The sequence below is a fragment of the Chlorocebus sabaeus genome, chromosome 11 (genome assembly GCF_047675955.1).
Source record: "Chlorocebus sabaeus isolate Y175 chromosome 11, mChlSab1.0.hap1, whole genome shotgun sequence".
Taxonomy (NCBI): domain Eukaryota; kingdom Metazoa; phylum Chordata; class Mammalia; order Primates; family Cercopithecidae; genus Chlorocebus; species Chlorocebus sabaeus.
Window position 1 is genome coordinate 4099093 of NC_132914.1, and position 26498 is coordinate 4125590.

The window sequence follows — 26498 nt, forward strand, 5'->3', positions numbered from 1 at the left end:
GTCTCATATTTACCTAACGCTGATGGGATTTATGTAACACCTTGACCTCCTTACAGTTAAATAAGTGGAATGGCCTTTTTAGTAGTTATTTTAAAAATTAATTTACATTTTCAAAATGTAGCATATCCTGATCCTAAATAGTAGTCAGTTCTCTTGCTGGAGGTAAGGTATAAAGTAAGTACAAGAAAATGAAATGTACATTCCGTTCCTTTTCCCTCACCTCTCTCCTTAATTTGCTTGAGTACCAGACATAAATTGAAAAACCTGGATTTTCACAACATTATAAATAATGTGATGTTTTCCCCCACTATTCCTTATTGCTCACTAATATCCTTACCTATCATTTTCTTAAAAACCAAACAAAACAAAAACACTAGTACCTATTCTGGTAAACAATGCAATTATAATCCATTTGTTTTCTCATTCTCTATATATCTGCCATAAAGCAGTTTTTATTTACATTTATATTCCTCTAAAAAGAGGAAACTCTCTCCTAGGACTCAAACTGGACCTGGAGTTCTGATAATTACCTTTTCCAAAGACAGCACCATGTATACCATTTATTCTCCAATCAAAGTTATGAATGCAGATTGCTTCTACAAATTCACTGCTGGTACCATGAAATAGCATTTGTTCATTAATCTGAAGCACACCTCTTTTTTTCTTGAGCTGAGCCTTTTTCCTAAAAACACAATATACACAGACACAAAAGCACACAGAAATATACCATAAGTAGCATTTGTTCATCTTAATGAGCAAGGTTCAACAGAAAGGGCCAAACAGAAAATACTTTAATATAAATAATAAGTGGACAAAGCAAGTCTAGAAAAGAAATAATTTCAAACGTTCTTGGACACATAAATCGTCTCATCAAAAATTATTAGTTAACACTGAAACTTATGGTTGAAAATTATGCCAAAAACTATAGTTATCCCATGATATGCCCCAACTTCGTAAACGTAATTGATTGTCTAAACCAGCTAAGCTTTATAGACGCCTAAAACTGAGACAACAAACAAGTACTACAACGTTCGCAGAGACTTTAGACAGTGAATTCCTTGAGCAGGGACCATGTCATATGCTTTTTATCCTCAGAAACTAGAAAATTTTGGTTCAGTTGATTAAATTTTGCACCGTAGGGTTGGGAGGGACATTAAGCCATCCAGTTTAATCCTCTTCCCAAGGATAAATCTATCCTAATACATAAAAGCATATTTAATGTAAGACTGATTATAACAGAAAACAAAAACTGAAAACAGCCTAAAATTATTTCACAGAGAAATGAATACACAGTCATGTATTTATATATAAAAGGTAAAAGTAATGAAGTAGATTTATGTGCATTAACATAGTAAATCTTGAAAAGTAATATTTAATGTAAAAAGAATCTTGCAAAAAGAGATAGAGAACTCAAAATAATACCGTGTATTATGTAGGTATACATACACAGGTAGTAAAAATTACAAAATACAAACAATAAGGCACCATACCAATCTCAGGAGGAAAGAAGGAGAGTAGGACAGGGATGGAGTAAACACTTCACCTGTATCTGTGTGAAGAGGAAGGAAATGTGACAAGTATCAAAATGTTAAATCTGATAGGTAGATACACGGGAGTCTGTAAACTATTTGCTGCATTTTCATTCTTGAAACTAAAAATCATATTTTAAAAATGAAAAAGAATCCCCTCCCCCGACTTCTGATAGCTATTTCATGCCTGCTTCAATCCATCAACTGCTCACTTTGCAAAACAGCACCGTCTATTTGTGATCAGCTGTAATAGTTGGAAAGTACATCCATCCCAACGCCAAACCAACATCTGCCTTCCGTTACTTCTACTGATTGGTCTTTATTATTCTCTTACAAACACTAACAATTCAATTCACTCTTACACAAAACAACATTGCAAATATCCAAAAATAACTATGAACACCTACTTAGGCTTTATTTTCTTGGTTACATATACACCATTCCTTCAACTACTCCTGACATAGCATAGCTTCTAGGTCTTTCTTTATCCCAACAGTCTTTAGTTAACAAGAATCTGCTGCATACTTTCTAGTTTATAAATGTTGGTATGAAATAGAAACAGTCCAGATATCATTAGACAGCACTGACTGCACCGACACCACTGAATGCATTTTGGTACCAGGGCAGTGAACTGCACCATAATCACCATGATTGAGTGTGTAGTCAGTTCAAACTCCCAGACTTTTTCAAACCAGACCTCTCTTAGCTTGCTAAATTTGTACAACTGATTTATAAACTGAATGTAATAGATTTATTTCAGTTAAGTTTTACTTGATACAGTAATTTAAAAAGTAAAAATTAAATAACAGTAAAATATCCGTATCACAGACTGAGTTCTATAAATGATATGGAGCTTGATGAGTATGTTTGGGAATGGATATTTGCATTTAAATGGACACAGAAATGAAAATGCATATGGTCTTTCTCAAGAGTCATTTGGCAGTATGTATCAAAATTTAAATGTATATGCTTTGATCTATTTGTGATAGTCTTTTCAGACCATTAAGCACGACCTTAGAAGGTTGTGCATTTAGCAAATGTTTACTGCACAAAAAGTCAGCATGCTTTCACTAAGAATTATACCAACTTCCTTTTTTAGAACTTTATGTTCTCACTTTTTTAAAACAATGTGCATTTGTTTCCTTTATAAAAACAAAGGAAAAAAATTTTTTTAATTAAAAAAAAAAAAAGATAATACTTGTTTTTACCCACTGTTTCAACCTTCCAAGGTCTTTCTGACTGCTGATTCACTCACTCAACACATAAGCTACCCCTCCTAGTTTTGAATCTTTCACAAGTGTGATAAGCAAACCTTCTGCATTTTCATCCAAGTTTCTGATAAAAATTTTGAAGGACCCAAGAAGAAAGCATGCATGCCATTCGAGTTACTCTTCTGCATAAGACTTTTTGGCTACTAGTTTTCCTCTTTGAAATACCAACCAGCAACCAGCACATATTTCTCCATCTTGTCTTCATGAAAAGAAACTTTCTCAACAACTATCAAGTGAGAAACCAAGCTAGACACGGCACAGTCTGTTCTAGTGCCCACTACTCCCACTACTAAGGCAGCCATGAAATGTGGACATTCACAGACTATGACCTTGGTGTTCCAGAAGGGCTAAAGTCGAATTCCAGGGCCTCATGAACTTTAGTTACATCTGCAAGGAAAGTCACAGACCTACGCTAAGTTCTTCACAACCCTGCCCACCTTTGCCCAGATCCACAGTCATTCCTGAACTTACTCAAAGTACTGTCACACCCACTTCTCAAAGTGTCTCAAAATGATCCACCTCTTAGGGACTAGAGTGCCAAACTGGCTAAAGTGTGTAAGCACATGTTCTGCACTGCAGCAAGAATACGTCCATGCTCTGGATTAAAGTAAGTCTACCTAGATTTAGAACACACTTCACCCTGCCGAACATCAGAACCACTTATAGAACTGTTTTAAGGAAAAAATGTCAGAACCCAGAGGTTCTGATGCAGTAGATCTGTGACAGGTGACAGATGTCTCTACTTGCTAGCAAATTCCACTGGCGATTCCGACCTGCAACTAGGTTTGAGAATCTCTGATCTAAATTCACATTATTAATAAGATGCTCTTATGTCCTTGCTGCCTTATGCTTCCCAGCTGTGGATCAACCCAACCATCTCCATATCTGCCCTTCCATTTGTACTCTGAAGTACATTACACAACATGGGTTGCCCCATAAATTCACATACTTTAGCTAAGCCCTCAATGCTGACAGAAATCCTATGGCTCCCAAGATAGCTCGTTCTACCCCATTATCCACAGTGGCCATTTCAAATCTCCTCTTTCCCCTTTCCTTTTCCTCTTATCAACACCTCCCAAACACTTTATTCTCTGTAGGTGACCTCCCTTCTTCCCTCACAAAAGAAATGGAAGGTATCAGGAAGGAACTCCTTAACCTAACTCCTCTTTTCATCCCCTACCTCGACTTATCTGTAAACACAACTGGACCATGCTTCTCTATCTCCTTCCTGACATACATTCTCAGAATTTCATCTCATCACACGTCTTCAGGAGCTGGAATCCATCAACTGCCCTTCCACTCTTTCTCTAAGAGTCTTTAAAATTCTCCTTCTCCATCGGTCCTTTCCAATTACAATGTTCAGTTCTCTCCCATGATTAAATTTTTAAAAAATAACAATAACCCCACATGATCTGTCTTCCCACATCTCTCACCCTCCTCACTGCCAAACTTCTTGAAAAAGCTGTCAACATTTGCTGTATACACAATAGGATATCTACCAACATTGCTTTCCTCTAGGTTACCAATGGCCTTCTTATTGAAAAATGCAAAGGAACTTTTCAAATTTATCCTACTTAGCATCTTTTCAGTATGTAATCACACAGATGGCACCTACTTGTGTAAACCACATTCTCCCTCCGGCTTCTGTGACTACATCGTCTACTGGTTTTCTCCCACTCTCTGTGGTTGTCAGTTCCCTCCCTGGGTCTTCTCTTCCTCTGTTCATCCCTTCCAGACTTGGACCCTTGGCCCTCTTCTTTCCTTAATGTACGCATGCTCCCCAGTCATCTTCTTCATTCCTATAGCTTCTATTACCCCACGTTTTCTAACAACTCCAAAACCTCTGTCGCTAGTCTACACCACTCTTCTGAACTCCTGACCCACATGTCAACTGCTGTATACCAACTACTACTCCCTTTCCATCATCCCTAAAGATGTTCCTACTGACACTCCCTTAGTCAAGTAAAACAAACAAGCCAAAAACTTGGGAGTTATCCTTCTCATCTCCCTTATTCACCCCATCGCAAACAGTGAGTGAGGCACCAAGCCCTATCATTCTATAAACTTAATACCTCAAAACTGTCTTCTTTGCTCCAACACAGCAGATACCACTTTGGGTCAGGCAACTCAACGTGTCTCAGTCTAATTACTGAAACAATTTCCTAAATTGGTCTCTCTGCTTCGAACTGTGATCCCTTTAAATTACGGAGATTTTGTGTTTGACACTTCTTTGTTGTGGAAGGCTTCGTCTTTGTTGTGTCATGCACTGTAGGATGTTTAGCATCCTGGCTTCTATCCCGCAGACGCCAGAAGCACCCCCACCCTGCCACATTAACAATCAAAAATGACGCCAGTCATTACCAAATGTCCCCCAGCAGGTAAAATCACTCCCAGTTGAGAACCACTGCTTTAAACCCCTTCTCCACTGCACAGCCTAATTATTTTTCTAAAATGCAAATCAGATGCATCACTCTCTTGCTTAAAGTTCTACAATGGCATTCTACTGTCCCAGGAAAAAATCCAAACCTCTTAGTTTAGCTTATAAGGCCCCACATGGTCTAGCCCCTGCTAACTCTCTGACTTCCACTCTGGTTTGATCCAACTCAACTAGGGCTACTAAAGACAATCACACAACCACCCCAGTGGTGCTACTACAAACTCCTGCAGGCTCTGCCTCTTGATACCATTCTACCTAATTTCTGTTCAGTCTGAAGCTGTTTCAATTTTCTGTGCTCCCTCTTATATCCAGACTTTGGCTCTTACTGCCCCGATGCCCAAGATGCCCTTCTCCTATCAACTGGTGTCTGGGGCTCCCTAATTCTCCCCACTCCACTCCACATCCCCTACTTTTGTTGGCAAAGATGGATGGATCCCCTTTGTGCTGCCATGATGCCCTGAGCTGACCCCCACATTTCTGTGTTACAATGGTCTGGCTCTCCAAGCTAAGGTTCTCTGTACCGTTTTATCCCAAGTGCCCAGAACAGTGCTTGTCATAAAGTAGGTACTAAGACATTTTTGTTAGAAGAAGTGGGGGAAGTAAGAGAGGCCTAGGCAATGTGAAAACTATTGCCGGATGGACTCATGTGCGCCTGACTACCTATATGGTGAGTCACAGGTTACGTGACAGTGAGACAGACCAAGTTATTTTAGTTCTTCAGGATGATGTCAAAATGACAGGCTGCCATCATAAGGAGACTCAGCATTTTGTACTGTCGTGGCAGGTGGCAGGTTCACTTACCATCACAGATTTCTACAGGCTGACATTACATAAAACCATGAAGGGCATCACCAGAGTAAAACTGTTTCCAGTGAAATTCTTAGTACAAAATGTTCTGGGGAATTACTGGTACATTTTTACCACATGATTTAATTGGGGACTCAATTTATGAAGGAGACCAATTTGATCTCCAATTCAGAGGGCTGATGAAGAATAATGAATTAAATTTTCATCAGACTATTTTAGAAAAACTTACTTTATTCACTGAGAGAACAAAGTCAGAGGAGGCAGAGGCTTCTGTCTTCCTCTATAAAAGAATCATCTAAACAAGAACTAAATTAAACTTTATAAACCCAGTTAACCTCAGTTATTGTCAGAAATAAAAGCTGGTTTGGCCAATAGACCCGAGACTATAAAGAACACAAGCTGAAAGCCCCTTATTTACCATAAACTATTATGAGAATAAAACCGGAAATGTACGCAGGCCATATTAACTAGTCAGTCAGAACCAAGAAAGAATTCCATATATCATTACCAAACAAAATCAGCCTAATTCTCAGGTATATAGAAATGAAATGAGTTATGGTCTGGGATTTGCTTTCAAATACTTTAGCAACAACAATAACAACAAAAAAGGAGACAGTTTATGTGTGGTAAATCTTGATAGATGCTGAATCAGGATGATACATGAAGTTCATTATATTAGATTCTACTTTTGTGTTTATTTGCAATTTCTCTGAATAAAAAGTTAAAAGTCAGCTTATATACTTAAAATTATTAGAAATCAAATCTCATCCACAAATGTTAACTGAAAATATTTCAGAGAACCACTTATTTTAATTTTTTACATGTCATAAAAAAATACAGCAGAAGAGGCTAATTTGGATAATACCTTTAATAGCTTTAAGTTTTCTGTAACAGACGTTATTTTCGGTTAAGTGAACACCGAGTCACCCAATGGGTCATTTCCAACTTAAATCTAGTAAGGAATTGAGATTTTAAATCTACAAAGTAAACTTTAGGCTAAGCAAGAAATTTGAAGGTATGTTTTAAAGTGTTCTTTAAAATAAAACAGGCAAAAGACTATTGGCAAGATAGTATGACTGTTAAAAACAAAACAGTGTTTGCAGAGACTTCTAATAAAAAGCTGAGCCAAGGAAGTCATATCAACAAAGCTAAACAGCTCCGACACTCCTCTGTAATGCTGATTTCAGCCAAGATGCATAGTTCTAAACCTTGAAAGGAAGGAGCTTCTCACATTGCAATGTTACAAACAAAGTTTACAGACCAACTCTTTCACTCCCTGAGAATGCTGAAGAAGAGCCCTGAGACCAGGTCAAAATATGGCAAGAGAAAAGCAGCATGTCTACACCAATGAAAATTAACACAATTCAATATTTATGTTTTAACCATAAAAGATTTAGCGGTAAGGAGAAGGTTCAGATTAGAAATCATCTCACCTGCAAAAGAATTCCCACAAATCTAGGTTTTGAATTCTCTGAATTCTTTTAATTCGGTTGCGATCCATCGTTTTCCCAAAGAGATTAGCAACTTCATTATATTCATGTGTTTGATTGTGCAGAGGAATAAGCTGGAAAAATAAATTTGCAGGGATTTATTGCGGTCCTTTCCGGTTTCTTTCATGGTATATTCAGTCAATTCTGCTCTTACCTGATATGGTACTTGAGTATTCACATTCTCCCAGTGTGGTGGCATAGGGATGGCCTCATTTTCACAGATGTAACTTGAAACAGCAAAAGACAAAACAAAATATCAGAAGCTGATTATAATTACTGTCAAGAATTTAGCCTTTTCTTCAAAGCTTAATTTTCATTTTCAGGGTACTGTGACACATGCAATTAAATATAGCCTTTGGTTTCTTTATTCAAAAATTATTGAATGTCTATGTGTGCTACTTTTTAGATGTTGAATAGTGAACTTTCGATGGAAAATACACAACCCTATATATCATAAAAATTTCAAAACCGGTTGCTTAGTTGTCTTTTTTTGAAATTTCCAAAATTTCTTTAAAATGTGAAGATTTTAGGCAAAGAAATTCAAAATAAAATCAAGCTCCTGATGAAAACAAAAGGCTGAAACTCGTGCTTATATTGCCTATTGAATAAAATCAAAATTCCTCCACCATTCATTCAATGTTCTCCAAGATCTAACTCAAATCTAAACCTTTCTCTGTTAATTGCCCACTATTCTCTCCAACAGCCCACTAACTTTAAGGGTTATTATTATTAGCACAGTCAGTCAGCAAATCTTAAAAACTATCAAACATGTTCAAGCCACCGGCTGTGAATACAGAAAAACACAGTGATGTTGAGGGATTTAACAGCAAAAGGCTGAAAATGACACACCAATCGCCTCCAGTGATTGGCTGTTACTAAAGAAACTAATAAATTTCAAACTGATCTTTAGGTTACTTTTTTCAAACTTATTTTAATGAAAAAAATCAAATATGTGGTTTAAAAATTAATATGTGTAAAGAAATATACTGTGAGAAGTCTTCCTCCCACTACAGTCCCTGCTACGTCCAAGTCTCACTTTTCACCCCATCTCCTGGTAATGATTATTTTAGTCTTGGGTTTTCTTCCAGAGCTGCTTTAGGTTAATGTAAGCCAAGCTTTTTGCTCACACAGATGGTAGCATAAAGCATACATTTATTGCACCTGTGTTTTTGTTTTTTACTTCATAGATCCTTAGAGATCTTTCTGTAACAGTACATAGAGAGTATCATTATTCCTAGTGCTTACAACAGAGCCTGGTACATAGCACACACTCAGTAAGTACTAGATGAATGAATGAATGCATTCTATTTTACACATGCACAGAATTCCACCATATGGATACACCATAATAATATTTAGCTTGTCTCCAACTTTTTGCTACTGTATTAAGAATGTTGGCCGGGCGCAGTGGCTCACGCCTGTAATCCCAACACTTTGGGAGGCCGAGGTAGATGGATTGCCTGAGCTTACAGGTTCGAGACCAGCCTGGGCAACACAGTGAAACCCCGTCTCTACTAAAATACAAAAAAGTAGCTGGGCATGGTGGTATGTGGCTGTAATCTCAGCTACTTGGGAGGCTGAGACAGGAGAATCACTTGAACCCGGGAGGCGGAGGTTGCAGTGAGCCGAGATGGCACTACTACACTCTAGCCTGGGCAACAGAGTGAGACTCCATCTCAAAAAAAAAAAAAAAAAAATGCTGCAGGAACACATTTGTTCATCTGTCATGTTACATGTCCACTTGTCTATCTGTAAAATAACATATTTGAAATAGAATTTCTGAGTCAAAGAATGCATTTTTTAATAATTTTAACAGATACCAACCAAATGCTGTCTTTGAACATACCTACTGACATTCTCACCAGAAATATAGAAATTGCCTATTTTCCCGCAACCACTCCAAAAAGGTGTGTGATCAAACTTTTGAATTTTAGTCAATTTGAGAGTAAAAATCAGTCTGGTATTAATTTGTTTTTCTCTTATTATGAGTGAGGTTGTATGAACTGCTCAAATTATTTGCCCATGTTGATCTCCTATTTAGAGAGTCCTAAAAGTACTTCATATAATACGGAGAATACCCCTTCAACTACAAGAATGAATAAAAATATTTTCCAAATTTTTTGTGAGAAAAAAATGCCTAAAACATACTTGGCCTAAAGTATCTTTTAGCTATGACCAAACGAATGTTTTTAGTTTTTATGTAGTCAACAGCCTTAAATAACTCCTTGCCAATAGGAAGCATGTATTACTTACCTTGCATGTAATAAATGCTCAATGTATTCCCACAGTAAATAAATACTTCTATATCAGCACCTACTGACCTTCAACACCCTACTGTATCTTACCTAAATAGTCCTCTCCTTTTATTATTATCTTGCTTATTGTCCTCTATTCTGCTTAATTCTCTCCTTGTCCTGTCTTTGTTCTACACTTTGTACAGTCTGTGACAGAACAACAAAGTGTTTGATCCCATCACAGTGCTTCTTGCCTCCACCAAAGCATAGCAGATACAATGTACAATTACAATAACATCTTCCATTATTATGTCTCATTTTTCATTTTTCTCCCAGATTAAATACTTTCTGAAGATAAGTAATTCTTTTATTATATTATTTGTACTAAAAAATGTGGATATGACGTAGCTAGTAAGGAAATACTATTCTCTATATTCCACAGAAGTACAAGAGCATTCATTACATAAGTACTTGGAATAACTTTTAAATCATGATGCTAAAATAAAACCAAAATAAATGCTAAAATAAAAACAAAAGTTGAGAAACAAACTGACAGAAACTTAAAATATTTCTTTTAATTAACACGCTACCTTTTTTTTCAGTTTCATTTTAAATTATTTGAACAAAAAGAATTTCAATACATGCTTGAAGAGTCATTTTAGAAAATAGGAGACATGCTTTAAGATTTTTTCCTTCAAGTCCATTCACATGAATAATAAATATTTATTGTCTTCTGACATTTATACATCCTTTTTCAGACTTCTTATGGCCAGAGCAAGCAAACAAGAAAATTTGTAACCAAGTTCCAGGGAACAGAAAGCAATACTGTTGTCCACTGTTCTGCCACCTTCCTTAGGTCTCCCTTAGTCGCTACAAATTTGAAATTACTTCTAGGAGTTGACCAATGGAGATCAACGGAGGTGGAAACAAAGTGAACAATTACCTGGTTCTTACAGCCCCAATAATTATATGTCTCTGAGAGAGTATTTCCAAGTTAACAATTTAAACTTACCTCAGTGAGTTATTTTATGAGTTCAGAGCAGAAACCACAAGGCATTTTGTAACTACCATGTAAACTGTTACTAAAGAATTAAAAAATGTAAATATACAAGAAGAAAGGAAAAGGATAACATGAAAGGAAGCACTTAGAGTAAATAATAATGTTGCTATTTTGTCAACAAATGAGAGATTTGATATTTATTTATTTATTTATTTATGTTAATTAATTAATTTTTTTTTTTTGAGATGGAGTCTCGCTCTGCCGCCCAGGCTGGAGTGCAGTGGCGCGATCTCGGTTCACTGCAAGCTCCGCCTGCCGGGTTCATACCATTCTCCTGCCTCAGCCTCCCGAGTAGCTGGGACTACAGGCGCCTGCCACCATGCCTGGCTAATGTTTTCATATTTTTAGTAGACACGGGATTTCCCCGTGTCAGCCAGGATGGTCTCGATCTCCTGACCTCGTGATCCACCCACCTTGGCCTCCCAAAGTGCTGGGATTGCAGGCATGAGCTACCACGCCCGGCCCAAAATTTGATTAAAAGATCAATATTATTAAATGGCCTACCAAAATATTTTCAGTCTATTTGTTTTTCTGTCCAATAGTAAGAAAAAAAACCCCACTCTTTCCACCCCTATTCTCTTTACCATACCTGAAAGCACTGATAGAAAAGGGGGCTCTTTTTATTAAGCGCTGCTTTCCAGTGGTGAGATTCATTTGCTTCATTTCTGTATACAAAGACAAGATATTAGATAAGTCATAAAAACACACTGTAGTATAAAGTGTCATGAAGATTAATAGCCACGCTATGTGATGATCAGGAATCAAGGAGCTTTGGGAGGAGCTGGCCAGCATAGTATACTATGGGTACTTTACCATAGCGCTATGGATCATGTTGTGAAGGTGCTATTCAAGGAAGCACAGCTTCATTGCTTGATCTAAGCTCACACACAAAGATGCTAATTTCATCCAATGCTCAGTATGCACGGTCTATTCCCCTTCTGTATCACATTTAGGTTAAACAGACACTAAACTAGGAGAGTTCTAAACTTAGGAAAGCTAAGAGTTCTAGAGAGAGAGAAATTAACAGTATTAAATGTGGTTGGTTTATTAAGTAGAAAAACGTACTTCCATCTCTCTTAAAATTTTGGAAATGATTACAAAACTTGTACAACTCATAGAATTTCAAAAATTTCTACATTTCCTGATTTCTCCTTAATTATATAACTAAACCTAAAAAATAGAAAACCTGGCTAGACCCAGTACAAACTTACATAAAAAGATTCTAGTGATGAGACTAATTACTTAAAGGTATCCTTTTCTTCTTTCATCCATGCCTCAGTCATGGCAATATTTACCAGGTCCATTTCTTCATTCCTCAAAGTTAAGTAGTGATTCTTAATGTAAGATTCTAGCCAGTTTACCTCATCTAAATGACATCATTCCATTTCAAAATGATTAGGTTTACCCACCCAGACCAAGGCTAGTATAAAGTGTGTTCTGTCCTTTCCGTGTTACTCTACACATACTGGATTTACCACTGTTCAGGGAAAAAGCAAGATCATCTCAGCATGTGGAGCAAGACCTGTGATGCCATTTCTTGGACCATCTCATTTTGAGTTTGCTTTTTACCATTTCTATAGAGAAAACCTGAGTTGGCTAGGGGCAGAATGGCTGGAGCTGCAATCTGCAAAGAGTACATGTGAAATGCTAATACCTACGCCTCTGAAACAGGATCATTACATAGAGGGTTGGGAACTCAAGTTATTAGTATATGTAACTCCTGTTCCTTAATAATGATATTTTTAATAAACTCTATTTTCTGAGAGCAAGTTTCCAAAAAGTGTAGCATACTAACACATATTCTTTCAGAAACATGTGGCTTGCTGAATCATCTACCAAATGCTTTGATACATTTCATGCTCTACATGAGGTCTGTTGTCTGTGCATATCATTCGGTTTCAGTTCTCCCTCAAAAATACCTGTACACATGACTAGAAATGCCTACCAGACACCTTCTGCCTAGACTGCGGCAGAGGGACAAATGTCAGGGCCTCTTAAATCCTGCTGATTTGCCTAATGGCATTTAAAAATTACGGCTTGTCACGAGTAAGGATCTCATGGTTTTTAACTCTTGATAATTAAGGGCCCTGGCTCATCTCAGGGGCTTTCCTAATGTCTCCCCCCTACCCAGCCACAATACGCTACGAACTGTCATAAAGACGCTGCTCACAGGAATTGAGAGAGAGCAGCTAAAGGACTGAGCTGTGTAGCAAACAAAATGTTCTTTTACTAAGAAAGCCTCCCATCCAGGTCGTGTTTGCCTCTGAGCAATAAATAGCTGAAACTAACAGCTTGAAACTTGAGGAGCTCAGTTCATCAGGTTTTTCATGAAACACCCTAAAACATGCCCATATATCACAGATGAAATCCAAAGTGGGATTGATTTCCAGATTATCTGGCTAATCTGTGAAAGAGCCAAATAAGTATGAAAATGACAGAAGGCAATGTCCATTAAAGAAATCGTTTTCTGACAAAGACATCAAGAGAAAGGTCATTCAGCTAAAACTTGTTCTTGAAACGACTGCCAACTAGCTATGACTTTCTCACTTGACATGCTTGGTCCTTAAAGTAAAAAAGTTCTGGCCAAGCAAGGTGGCTCACGCCTGTAATCCCAGCACTTTGGGAAGTGAGGCAGGTGGATCAGGAGCTCAGGAGTTCAAGACTAGCCTGGTCAACATGATGAAACACTGTCTCTACTAAAAATACAAAAAAGTTAGCCGGATGTGGGGTCGGGTGTCTGTAATCCCAGCTACTCAGGAGGCTGAGGCAGAGACTTGCTTGAACCCGGGAGGCAGAGGTTGCAATGAGCTGAGATTGCGCCACTGCACACCAGCATGGGTGACAAAGCGAGACGTCTCAAAAAAAATGTAAAAATGTTCTTACCTATTTCAAAAGACTGATGGGATGATGAATAAAACAACTGATATAGTGTTCTGTGTTCCTTAGAAGTACGAAACGCACTTAATATATATGACAATCTTCACATACATTAATATACACAACCATATAAACACACCTTTTACAAAAGGTAATGTTGCTCAAGATTTTAAAACTTGAATTTTTACAGAGGTATTTTTGTATATAACAAAAAAGATATACTTCACTGTTTGCAAATACATTAACTAATCCTGACCTTCAGAGGTGTAGATTTTACCATATCAATATACTAAAAACACACAACTATTAGGGAAAAAAACATACCTGCAAAGTCTATCTTGTAGCTGAATTTGGAAGTAGTAAAAGAAATGGAGCCACAAGGGTTTGTTTTGAAGCTTTTTTCGATATCTTCACTGCTAACTGAACACTGACTGTTGGTATCCGGCTTTAAGACAAACCAGAAAGTTTCATTTACCAGCTGTTCACATTAATGACTTGGCCAGAGAGGTGGTACTGTGGTCACAGAGACAGGGAATGGAGGGACGAGGGAAACTGACTAATCACCTGTTCTAGTTCCCAACACACAGGGAGAATCACAACTAAGCCAGCATATTTAAAATGGTTTAAGGATCTCCAGTGAAGAAACAACTGGTTATAGTCTCCTTCAATCACTAGATATATATAGAAATATAGTTATTTTTCCAGATAATCACAATTTTTACAGATTATTCCAATAATCATACTTTCTAAGTGGCTCAAATTAAATCTTCTTTTATAGTTTAGTAGAGTAAAAAAAAAGACTATAGGTTTTGAGTACGGATTCAAATCTCAGTTTCACTAGCTGTGTGACCCTTGACAAATTATGTCAACTTTTCTGAGTTTTACTTCCCTTGACTGTAAGAGAGAATGTTAACATCTGCTTCCAAGTTACTGTGAGATAAGGGAGAAAATAAATGTACAAACCTAACATAATACCTGGGGTACAGAAGTGTTTAATATGGATTTGTTGTTCCCTTTCTTTGTCCATCAAACCACACTTGGAGTTGCTCAGATGTACTGACACCATGCAACTCTCAGTCACATTCGTCCTCTGTACACACAGTAAACACATATTGTTTCTTCTAAATAAATGAGTGTGAAAACTTGGGGAAAAGAAAAGGAAAAGGACTAGAAGAATTTCTAACTTTTTTTTAGTTAAATGATTTTATTTCCTTAAGTTTTAACTTCAAGTTCTATATTTATACTCATTTTACATACATTAGCAAGGTGATGCTAAGTGAATCGAAAACACTTCTGCTAAATTCAAGGAAAGGAGATACCTGAAACATGTGCCACTTCCCACATTCTGCCAAGTAAAACCAGCCCCACTGGGTATCTGATGTGTCCATGTCATCCACTTCATTGTTTGTTGTTTTAGAAAAGAATTCTTCTGCTTTGTGAAACATCTCCTGAAAAGCCAGAAAGCGGTGGAGGAAGAAATGATTCTATTAATAACAAGTACACTTTTTACAGATCATTTTACTTCTTTACAAAGAGTATTATTCAAGTGTCTTTCCTCCCATGACACTTTAAAAACAGCCTTCTATCTTGCATATTGGCTCTGAAGATAAGCATTTAAAATGCTGGACATCATTGTTTAACAAGTTAGGCAAATAATAATAATCTTAGGTAGAATATGCCAATGTCTATTCAATCATTTAAGTAAGCTATATCAACATCAATAAGCACTTCAGGTTTTCAGCATAGCCCCAAGCAATTTCAATTTTATCTTATATTCATGTATTTGGTCAAAAGGACCCATGCTACCACACTAGTTAAGATCAAATGCATCTAATTTTTATTTTAAACAGTCATTTCATTCAATGGCATGGAAAGATACTTATATGGTGTTGACTGTAAAAGATGACAAGAAAACAGAAACAGTATAATCCAATTTTAATAAAAATAAACACTCCTCTGAATGTGTGTGTGTGTGTATCTGTATCAGTATACGTAAATGTTTACACACATACATAGAAAACAGTCTGGATGTACATGTAACAATCTATCACCATTTTTTCTAAGTGTCAGGATAAAATAGCAATAACAGTGAACTTTATATAACTTACTATGTGCCAACTACTGTTCTAAGTACTATACAGATGATAATGCGTTTGGGTCTCACAACAACCTCGAGACAGATACTACCAGCACCCAAATTTATAAATGAGGAAACTAAGGCATAGAGAGGTCATACAATGAGGAAGTCAAGATTCAAACCCAACATCCTGGTTTCAGGGTCTATGCACTTAGCCACCATCATATACTGTCTTATACTTCATTATCAATGATTTCATAATTTTAACTATACCAATTAACTCACATACACATTATCTTTGAAAAGTTTTAAACATTCTTGGTTGGGTATTGCAATGAAGAAGTCTCTAGAAAGGAGACAAAGAGGCTGGTCAAAGAAAATTAAACCTCAATCTGGAATTTGGCTTCCTGTCCTCACATTCTTCAAGGATTTTTAAATTATTAAGTTTATACAACTACTGCATAAAAGATATTCTCCTTGCAAAAAATCAGAACATTCAAAATAAAGCTAAAGACTTTTTTAACCATCACTTCCATTCCTGGTACCTTCTCACCTTTCTTCTCCAGGGTTAGCCAATGCTATAATTTCACTGAGTATCTTTCAGAGCTCTCTCTCTCACTCTGTGTTTGTGTGTGTATAATTACACACATATAAAAACATAGAGTTATTGATGATTTGTTAAAAATTTGATTTCCTGTATCACTGATTTTTTTTTTTTTACAAAGAATATGTACTACTGGGTAATTCAGAAAGTATTTGCCTTTTAATTTCATCATTTAAAATGTCCATCCTATTTTTAGAAGCTGTAGTAACCTGGAATAAGTTTCTATTACCTTGTCTAGGCCACAGTTGGCTCTTCACAAAATGAAAAATGATAGACTCCTTCCTCATTGGGTTGTTGGTACAAATGAATGAGACAATGCAGTAAAGTACCAAGTACGGTGCCTGACCTCAATGAAGGGGGTTTGTTATTTTTTATATATGTTTGGAAACTCAAGCAATGCTTTATGATTATTTCCCATTTTTTCTTCATGTTTTAAATTCGATTGGCTTCTAAGAAATGAAAAACAGAACACCCTAGGATCAAAGCCTTCTGGTTTAGGACCCACTATTTACCTTATCTATTTTAACCACATAATAAAGACATAAAAAAAAAATTAATGTTCATTTCATTTGGCCATTTAACTGTGAGAAAGAGAGAAAGAAAGCAAATGTGACCTAAATTTAGTTTTTCTTCTGAAAGTAACCAGAAAAATGTGGAAGAATGAGATTGGAGCTAACAGTTAAGAAAAATATTTGCCTTATGAGTTCTATCTTTTCTCTATTAGAAAAGAGAATCGAAAATAGAAAAGTTCCCTTTATACAGCATACATATACATATGTGCTCTGCTATAAAATACCTTACCTAAGACTTCGCTTTAGGCCAGGTCACAAATGAAAGTGTTTCAGCAACATCCTTTCGGAGCTTTCTGTTATAAATAACTTTGGGTGGGACTTAGGACAGCCCCATCTTGTATTTGTCACAGTTTTAGAGAGGACAGCACTATAGACAGGTACCACTGTATTGAACAATTCTAAAGCACTTCAAATCTTACAAAATTCCTTATCAATTTACACTATTTCTTTTCCTCCACAATTCAATGTGCAGGAGAGAAAAGTGATTATTTTCCAATTAAAGTCAGGAAAAAAAACAAAGCAGAGAACAATACAATTTTTTAGTCTAGATTCATAGCCAGCAGTACAGAGCAGATTAAAGAAACACCGAAGGCCTCTTGCACCTCAGTTCTTCCCCTGCGTGACCAAGCCCCACTGCCTCCTTTCACACATGCACAGTTATTTCTCCTCTCCTTTGCTTCACAGATGCTCTGGGTTTCTTTCAAAAGATATATTTTATAAGATTAAACATTTCGATTTTCTACAGTAAGTTTTCTCTACAAAGAAATGACTATTTTGCATAATTATGCTCAAAGAGTTAAGTCAAATTTAAATTAGTAACTTTAAAATACCGCAACCATAGTAAGAATGGCTCTAGGCTAGGACACATTTATAGGTAATAAAAAGAATATCCACCAGTTATCAGTTATGAAGTAGGTATTTAATGATGTTAGATGAATGAACTTGTTCAGTCACAAGGCCACATCCTGTCTGATTTTCCTGTTTGAAATTAGAAGCAGGCTGGGAAGAAAAAAAAAGCTAGTACAAAGCAGTAAAGCACTTTGTAAAGTTTCCAGGGCAATGGGTATGCTGGTAGAGCTTGTCTTCATGTTATCTGTGACAAAGAGAATCTTTATTTACAAAGCCTGGGAACAGTCAGTCTGGATCATCAAATTGAAAAGCTGTGTGGAAAATGAGTTTAAAGTCAAAATCCTGGTCTATATAAGGAAAATAATGCTGCCTCCCAGACTGGTTTCAAGTTTTCTGACATAAATTTTAGTTTACTACAACAAAGTATAATTTATTTTGTTAGTATGAGTATAGTATCTTGAGGAAATCATATTTGGTAATAACTTCCTTGCCTCTACATATAAAGAAGATCCCAAACCTGACCTTAAAAGCTTAAAAATGAATGAGAACTTCCAGAATGACAGAACAAGGAGCTCAGTGGAACTGGCAAAACTACATTTTAAAAACTAGTAGGCTGGGCATGGTGGCTCACACCTGTAATCCCAGGGCTTCGTGAGGCTGAGAAGGGAGGTTCACATGAGGCCAGGAGTTTGAGGCAAGCCTGACAACATAGAGAGACTCCATCTCTACAAAAAAATAAAATAAAAATTACTCAGGCACGCTGATGCATGCCTGTAGTCCCAGTCACTTGAGAGGCTGAGATGGAAGGATTGCCTAGCAGTTTGAGGCTGCAGTGAGCTAAGACTCCAGCTTGGACAACAGAGCAGGATCCTGTCTCACAAAAATTAATTAATTAAAAATTCAAAACTGCTGAAAATTATTTTTAAAAACAAACATTTGAAGTCTCTAGATATTGTACTAAGGGCATATAGAAAGTGGAGAAACATTCATTCAAGAAAATGTACTAAATCTCAGAACAAGTTAGAGTCTGTGGCATTTGAGTTACAAACGGCACCATTTCTCACATCCTACCAGGTCTGTGTTATGAAGGCTCTACCTGCGGTACCTGTAGCCAAAAGACAGGCAGAGGGCTCCCCTCCCTCAGGCTCCCGGACTGTGGCTAGTTTTACCCTGGGAGGCACAGGTTGCTGGTGCTTCTCCTCTCCTTCAGCCCAGAGGTGCAGAAGCTCTGTTCTGGAGAGGTGACACAGAGGACCGGTCTCTCTTCCCCTACACAGCCCCCATTCAAAAGATGGAAGTTCTATTCCAGGTACAGCAGGCTGAGAACACTGGGCCCTGACTGCCACTGCCCCAACTTGCTCCCAAGGGCTGCTACCACCACCCCAGTGACCGCTCGAAGAATGGAGTGTTACTCTGGGGAAAAAAAGGCTCTCACCTTCAGCCCCACGTGCAGTGGCATGGAGATTTTGCTCAGGGGAAAAGACAGGCTATAAGGACAAAGAGCTCTACATTTCCACCTGAGAGGACTGACTTTATTTGGAACAGAGAGGAGAAGCCCATGCCTAAGGGCATTACCAAAAACAGTGGGCCGGTGCAGTAGTTCATGCCTGTAATCCCAGCACTTTGAGAGGCCAAGGCGGGCAGATCACCTGACGCCAGGAGCTTGAGACCAGCCTGGCCAACATGGTGAAACCCCATCTCTACTAAAAACACAAAAAATTAGCCAACCGTGGTGGCGTGCACCTGTAGTTCCAGCTCCTCAGGAGGATGAGACAAGAGGACCGATTGAACCCTGGAGGCAAAGGTTTCAGTGAGCCGAGATCACGCAATTGCACTCCAGCCTGGGCGACAAGAGCGACACTCCATCTCAACAAAAAAGAAAGAAAACAATGGTAATCTTAATGAAAAACAAGAAAGGCTAGGAGCTCCAATACAAGCAGAATGGCAGAGCAGATAGAAGTTTAACGCAGAGAACCAGAGACAGCCAAGAAGAGCCCTCTTAGATCACAGAGGAGTCAGAAAGGCACTATAAAAACACTAGGCTGTAGCCACCCAGGAACGATCAGGGGAGAACATGGGGCGGTCTTGAAAACATTCTCTAAGCTATACATATACTCATCAACACAGTGTAGAAACTTCACTGGCACAAGGGTCTTAACCACAACTTCTGGTTAAACACAACTTAACAGAAGCTACTCTGACCCAGGGGCAATTCCTATGAAGCCAGGGTTAAATGAAACAGCACTATCATCCCTGGAAGTCTAGAATACTGTGTACATGTCGAAGGCTGGGCCCTCTCAGGAACTAACTTCCAAGCTACTAGTACTTGGCTAAATGTAGGACAAAAAAAAAAAAAACAAAGTAAACTCCCTGAACTATGATAGCAGCCACCAAGCCACACACACATTTAACACTTAAGGGTAAAACTCTAACTACCTAAAGGAAAGTAAGCACAACCTGTGACCAGTACGTCGTCTATGCCAATCCAGAAATGCCACATAAGTAGTCAGACTAAGAGATTAAGAACAATGGGGAAACATCTGAGCTGGGATATTAGAAGCTACACATTGTGAGGAAAATGGACTTTACAGAATTTGTTCAGCTATATCACTAAACACATAAACCAATAACCAAACAAACAATCACAATAGGGATCAGCATCCAGAGTTGCTATGTTACTTAAAATATCCAGTTTTCAACAAAAAAATTATGAGACATAAAAAAAAAAACTCCACAAAGATGTGAGCGATACCCATGGAAAACTAAAAGAAGCTGCCTCTAGATGGGGCACAGGTGGTAGACTCAGCACACAAACACTTCCAAGCAATTAATACAAATATGTTCAAAGACCTAAATGAAACTATGCTTAACAGGTTAAGGGAAATTATGATGACAATGTCTCATCAAATAAATAATATCGATAAAGAGAGAAATAATTTAAAATAACCAAATGGAAATTCTGGAGTTGAAAAGTATAGTAAGTAAAATAAAAAACTCACTAGAAAGGCTCAGTGGTAGCTCTGTGAACAAGAAAATATCAGCAAACTTGAACATAAATGAATAGACATTATGTAATAGATGAAATGTAAGAAAGGAAAGAAAAAATTTAAAGAAAAATAAACAGAGCATTAGAGAAATGTGGGATACCATTAAGTGCACCAACATATAAATAACTGGAGTATCAGAAACAGAGGAGAGACAGAAAGGCATAAGAAAAACTTTTAAGAAAGTAAAACTATCCAAATTTGTAAATTTTATATATACACACACACACACACACACACACGTATATATACACACACACACACATCTATATGTGTGTGTGTATAGACATAAATCTACACATCCAAGAAGCTCAATACATTCCAAAAGGAAAAACACAGAGATCCAAATACAGACACATCAAAGTCAAAATTTGGAAAGTCAAAGACAAACAGAAAATCTTAAAATCAGGAAGAAAAAAACAACTGATCACATATAAGAGAATCCTAATGAGATTAACAGCTGACTTCTCATCAGAAACGCTGAAGGCCAAAGGTTAGGAGACAACATTCTCCAAGTACATAAAGTAAAAAACAAACAAACAAACAAAAGCACCTATCAACCAAGAATCTTATACCAGCAAAACTATCTTTCAAAAATGAAGGTGAAATAAAGATACTGCTACAATTACAAAAACTGAGAGAATTCATTGCTAGCAAACCTGCTTTACAAGAAATAACAAAGGCAGTTTATCAGGCTGAAATGATACTAGGCAGTACTAATAATCCATGGGGGATAAAAAAGAACAAAAGACTGCTGGTAAAGGTAATTATGTAAGTAATTTAAAGGTATAATTGCTGATTTCTCCTTTCACCTCTTGACTGATTTAAAAGTAACTACATAAACCAATGCATGAACTGCCAGTTCCAAGATGGTGACACAGAAGATAGCTGGCTTCACTCCCTGCCCCCACAGAAAACCAAAAACAAATACACAGCACCAAGATCATCGCCAGCAATACCCCAGAACGCGAATATTATGTAGGCAGAGACAGTTCCCAGGGACACAGAGGAGTGAAAAAACTCTGAGCAGACAGCAAGGGAATTGGATGTTCTTACCCATGATACCTCACCACAAAATCAGCCTAGCATCAAGCATACAGAAAACTTTCCCCTGACTCACGATTTCCACACTGGAAAAAGTGAGATTAAGGTGGCCAACCAGCTTTCCCACTATCTTGGGTTCCCTGACAGACCTGTTCCTGCCTCAATCTACAGGAAGCACTGGGAGTACCTGAAGGGAGAACTATCCCTGAAAACAGCCAGAGACAAAGGAGTTAAGTAGGACTACAATCCCTAACCCTGGAAACTGCTCTGTAAATCAAAGGAGACATCAAATCAGAGTGGCTATTCGGCAACACCACATTGTAGGAGCTTCACTCCACAGGTTTCTCAGGCACAAACCCCAAGTCAGCCTTCCCGCGCTGCCAGGATAACCTCTTTGGTACCTCTCCCGCTCAGCATGGGCAGTGTTCTAATTATTTACCAGAGCTAAGAAAACCTGAGTGTAAGGCACTATCCAGTGCTTAAAAGGAGGCAGGCCTAGTGGGTAAAAAAAGATACTCAATAGCTAAATTATGAAGAATCTCTAATCTCTCTATACTACAACTTGTTGTATCTATAAGATGTTTTCGTAAGTCTTGCGGTAACCATAATGCAAAAACCTATAACAGACCCACTAAAAATAAAAAGCAATGAGTTAAAACATACAACCAAGGAAATCACTTACCCAGAAAGGAGGATGTAAGAAAGGAAGAGAGCAATTACAAAACAACCAGAAAATAAGCAACAAAATGAACTAGCAAGGACATTGCAAGGAATCCTGAATGCAAATGGATTCACTTCTCTAATTAAAGAGCACAGAGCGGCTGAATGGAGAAAAAAAAAATTCCAAATATATGATACTTACAAGAAACCGACCTCACCTATAAAGACGCACATGAGGATGAAAGTGAAGGGATAAAGATATTCCATGCAACTGGAAAACAAAGAAGAGCAAAGAGTAGCCATATTCATAAAGAGATACAATAGACTATGAACAAGGCCTGTATAAAGAGATAAAGAAGGTCAATAAATAATGATAATAGGGTCAACTAAGCAAGTGGACATAATAAGTATCTGCACTCAACACCCGAGATCTTAAGCATATAAAACAAACATTAATAGACTTAAAGTGAGGGGCAGACTGCAATACAGCAAAAGCAAGAAACTTTTTAAAATAATAATAATAAAAAGTAAGGGACTTCCAGACAGAAAATCAACAACAACAACAACAACAAAAAACCACATCAGATTTAAATTACACACTAAATCAAATAGGCCTGTCATTTACAGAACATTTCACCCAATTGCTGCAGAATACACATTCTTTTCATCAACACAGGAAATATTCTTCAGAATAGGCCATATCTTAGGTCACAAAATGTCTCAACAAAAAAGCAGAAATCATATCAATTATCTTTTCTGACCACAATGAAATGAAACTAGAAACCAAAGAAAGGAGAAACTTTGGAAACTACACAAAAACATGGAGATTAAACAACATGCTCCAAAATGACCAACTAGCCAATGAAGAAATTAGGAAGGAAATTTAAAATTTCTTAAAGCAAATGAAAGTGGAGATACAAAATACCAAAAGCTATGGAATACAATAAAAGCAGTACTAACAGAGCAGTTTATAGCAATAAACATCTGTATCAAAAAAGTACACTTTGAAAAAAGAAGAAAACAATAACAATCTAACAATGCACACCTTAAGGAACTAGAAAAGCAAAAATAAACCAAATCCAAAATTAACAGAAGGAAAAAAATAATAAATACCAGAGCATAAAAAAAATTGAGACTTAAAAACCAAAGCCGCATTTTTCAAAAGATAAACAAAAATTGACAATTCTTAGTCTTAGCAAGACTAAGAAAAAAAAGAGAAGATCCAAATAAATAAAATCAGAAGTGAAAAGGGTGACAACTGAGACCAGAATAAATACAAAGAATTATTAGAGACTATTATTAACAACACGCCAACAAACTGGAAAACCGAGAAGAAATTTAAAAATTCCTGGACATATTCAATCTACTATGATTAAATCATAAAGAAATAGAAAACTTGGGCTGGGCACAGTGGCTCACGCCTGTAATCCCAGCACTTTGGGAGGCCAAGGTGGGCGGATCACAAGGTCAGGAGATCGAGACCAACCTGGCTAACACGGTGAAGCCCCGCCTCTACTAAAAATACCCAAAAAATTAGCCAGGTGTGGTGGCAGGCACCTGTAGTCCCAGCTCCTCGGGAGGCTAAGCCAGGAAAATGGCATGAACCCAGGAGGCAGAGCTTGCAGTGAGCCAAGACTGTGCCACTGCACTCCAGCCTGGGCAACAGAGCAAGACTCCATCTCAAAAAAAAAAAAAAAGAAACAAAGAAATAGAAAACTTGAACAGGCTGCGTGCAGTGGCTCATGCCTGTAATCCCAGCACTTTGGGAGGCTGAGGTAGGAGGATTATTTGTGGCCAGGAGTTCAAGACCAGCCTAGGTAACATAGCAAAACTCTGTCTCTGCACAAAATTTAAAAATTAGCTGGGCATATGCCTGTGGTCCCAAATACTTGGGAGGCTGAGGTGGGAGTGGGAGTATCACTTGAGCTCCAGCATTTAAAGCTGCAGTGAGCTATGACTGCACCACTGCACTCCAGCCTGGCCAACAGAGAGAGATCCTGTAGGAAGAAAGAAAAAGAAAAGAGAAGAAAAGAAAGAAGATGAAAAATAAAGAAAACTAAAACCTAAACAAACGAATAACAAGTAACAAGATTGAAGCTATAATTATGTCTCCCAACAAAGAAAAGCTCAGGACCTGATGGCTTCACTGCTGAATGCTACCAAACATTTAAAGAACTAATGTCAATTCTACTCAAACTCTCCAAAAAAACTGAAAAGGAAGAAATACTTCAAACTCATTCCACGAGACAGCATTATCCTTATATCAAAACCCAATAAGGACACAACAAACAAAGAAAACCATGGGCCAATATCACCCATGAACATAGATGCAAAAATCTTCAATAAAATACGAGCAAACTGAATTCTACAACACATTAAAAAAATCATTCACCATGATCAAGTGGGATTCACATCCCAAGGATGCAAGGATGGTTCGACACACACAAATCAATCAGCATGACAGATCACAACAGAACCAAGAAGAAAAACCATATAATCATTTTAATAGATGCTTTAAAAGCATTTGATAACATTCAACATCTTCTTATAATAAAAACCCTCAACAAACTGGATATAGAAGAAACATATCTATTAAGGCCAGATGACAAACCCACAGCTAATATCACACTAAATGGGAAAAAATTAAAAGCCTGTCCTCTAAAATCTGGAACAAGACAAGGATGTCCAGTTTCACTACTGTTACTCAACATGATATTGGAAGTCCTGGCAAGAGTTAGGCAAGAAAGAGAAATAAATGGCAACCAAATTGGAGAAAAAGAAGTTAAATTTCCTTTGTTGACAGAAGACATAATCCTATTCTTAAAGAAACCTAAAAACTCCACCAAAAACTTGTTAGAACTGATAAATTCAGTAAAACTGCAGGATACAAAATCAACATACAAAAAATCAGTAGCATTTATATATGCCAAGAGCAAACAATCTAAAAAAGAAATCAAAAAAGCAATTCAATTTAAAATAGCTACAAATAATATAAAATACATAGAAGTCAATTTAACTAAAATGAAAGATCTATACAGGAAAAACTATAAAATGCTTATGAAAGAAATTAAAGACATAACAAATGAAAAGACATTCCATGCTCATGAATTGAAACAATTAATATTGTTAAAATGACAATACCACCCAAAGCAATTTACAGGTTCAACATAATCCCTATTAAAATACCAATGACATTCTTCACAGAAATAAACAAACCTATTAAAATACCAATGACATTCTTCACAGAAATAAACAAACAAACAACAAATCGTAAAATTTATATAGAACCGCAAAAGACCCTGAATAGCTAAAGCAATCTTGAGCAAAAATAAGGCTAGAGGTCTCACATTACCCGACTTCAAAATATACTACAAAGTTATAGTAATCAAATCAGCATGATTTATTCCGCATAGACCAATGGAACAGAATAGAGAACCCAGATATAAATCCACACATTTACAGCTAACTCATTTCAACAAAGTCACCAGGAACATATAATGGGAACAGTCTCTTTAATAAATGGTGCTGGAAAAACTGGATAAAGACTATCCAATTTGCAGAAAAATAAAACCATACCACTATCTCTAGCCATATTAAAAAATCAAATCAAATTTAAAGACTTAAATCTAAGATTTGAAACTATGAAACTACTAAAAGAAAACATTGGGGAAATCAGAACACTGGTCTGGGCAAGATTTTTTGTGTAAGACCTCAAAAGCACTGCAACCAAAGCAAAAATGGATCACTGGAATTACATCAAACTAAAAAGAGTCTACACAACAAAGGAAACAATCAACAAAGTGAAGAAACAAGTCACAGAATGGGAGAAAATATGTGCAAACTATCAATGTGGCAACTGATTAATAATAAGAATACATAAGGAGCTCAAATAATTCAACAGCAAAAGAAAAAAAAAAAAACCCCCACAAATAATCCAATTTAA

The 26498-nt window shown here is 37.1% G+C and overlaps 1 protein-coding gene across 12 annotated transcripts in view; it reads right to left on the reverse strand.

Annotated features, from left to right (window-relative positions):
- Window positions 1-26498, reverse strand: part of PARP11 (poly(ADP-ribose) polymerase family member 11) — a 152293-nt gene that overhangs the window by 103313 nt on the left and 22482 nt on the right. For 7 of the 12 annotated variants that reach the window (XM_073020402.1, XM_073020396.1, XM_073020397.1 and 4 more), the window contains 5 exons: window positions 15025-15153; window positions 14030-14150; window positions 11418-11493; window positions 7689-7761; window positions 7478-7608 (listed from right to left, as the gene is read on the reverse strand). In XM_073020402.1, coding sequence (XP_072876503.1) covers window positions 7478-7608; window positions 7689-7761; window positions 11418-11493; window positions 14030-14150; window positions 15025-15153 — 530 coding nt within the window. Of the gene's footprint in view, window positions 1-530; window positions 683-7477; window positions 7609-7688; window positions 7762-11417; window positions 11494-14029; window positions 14151-15024; window positions 15154-26498 lie in introns of all 12 variants that reach the window. The other 5 variants (XM_007967263.3, XM_007967264.3, XM_073020403.1 and 2 more) reach the window with 2 other exon arrangements.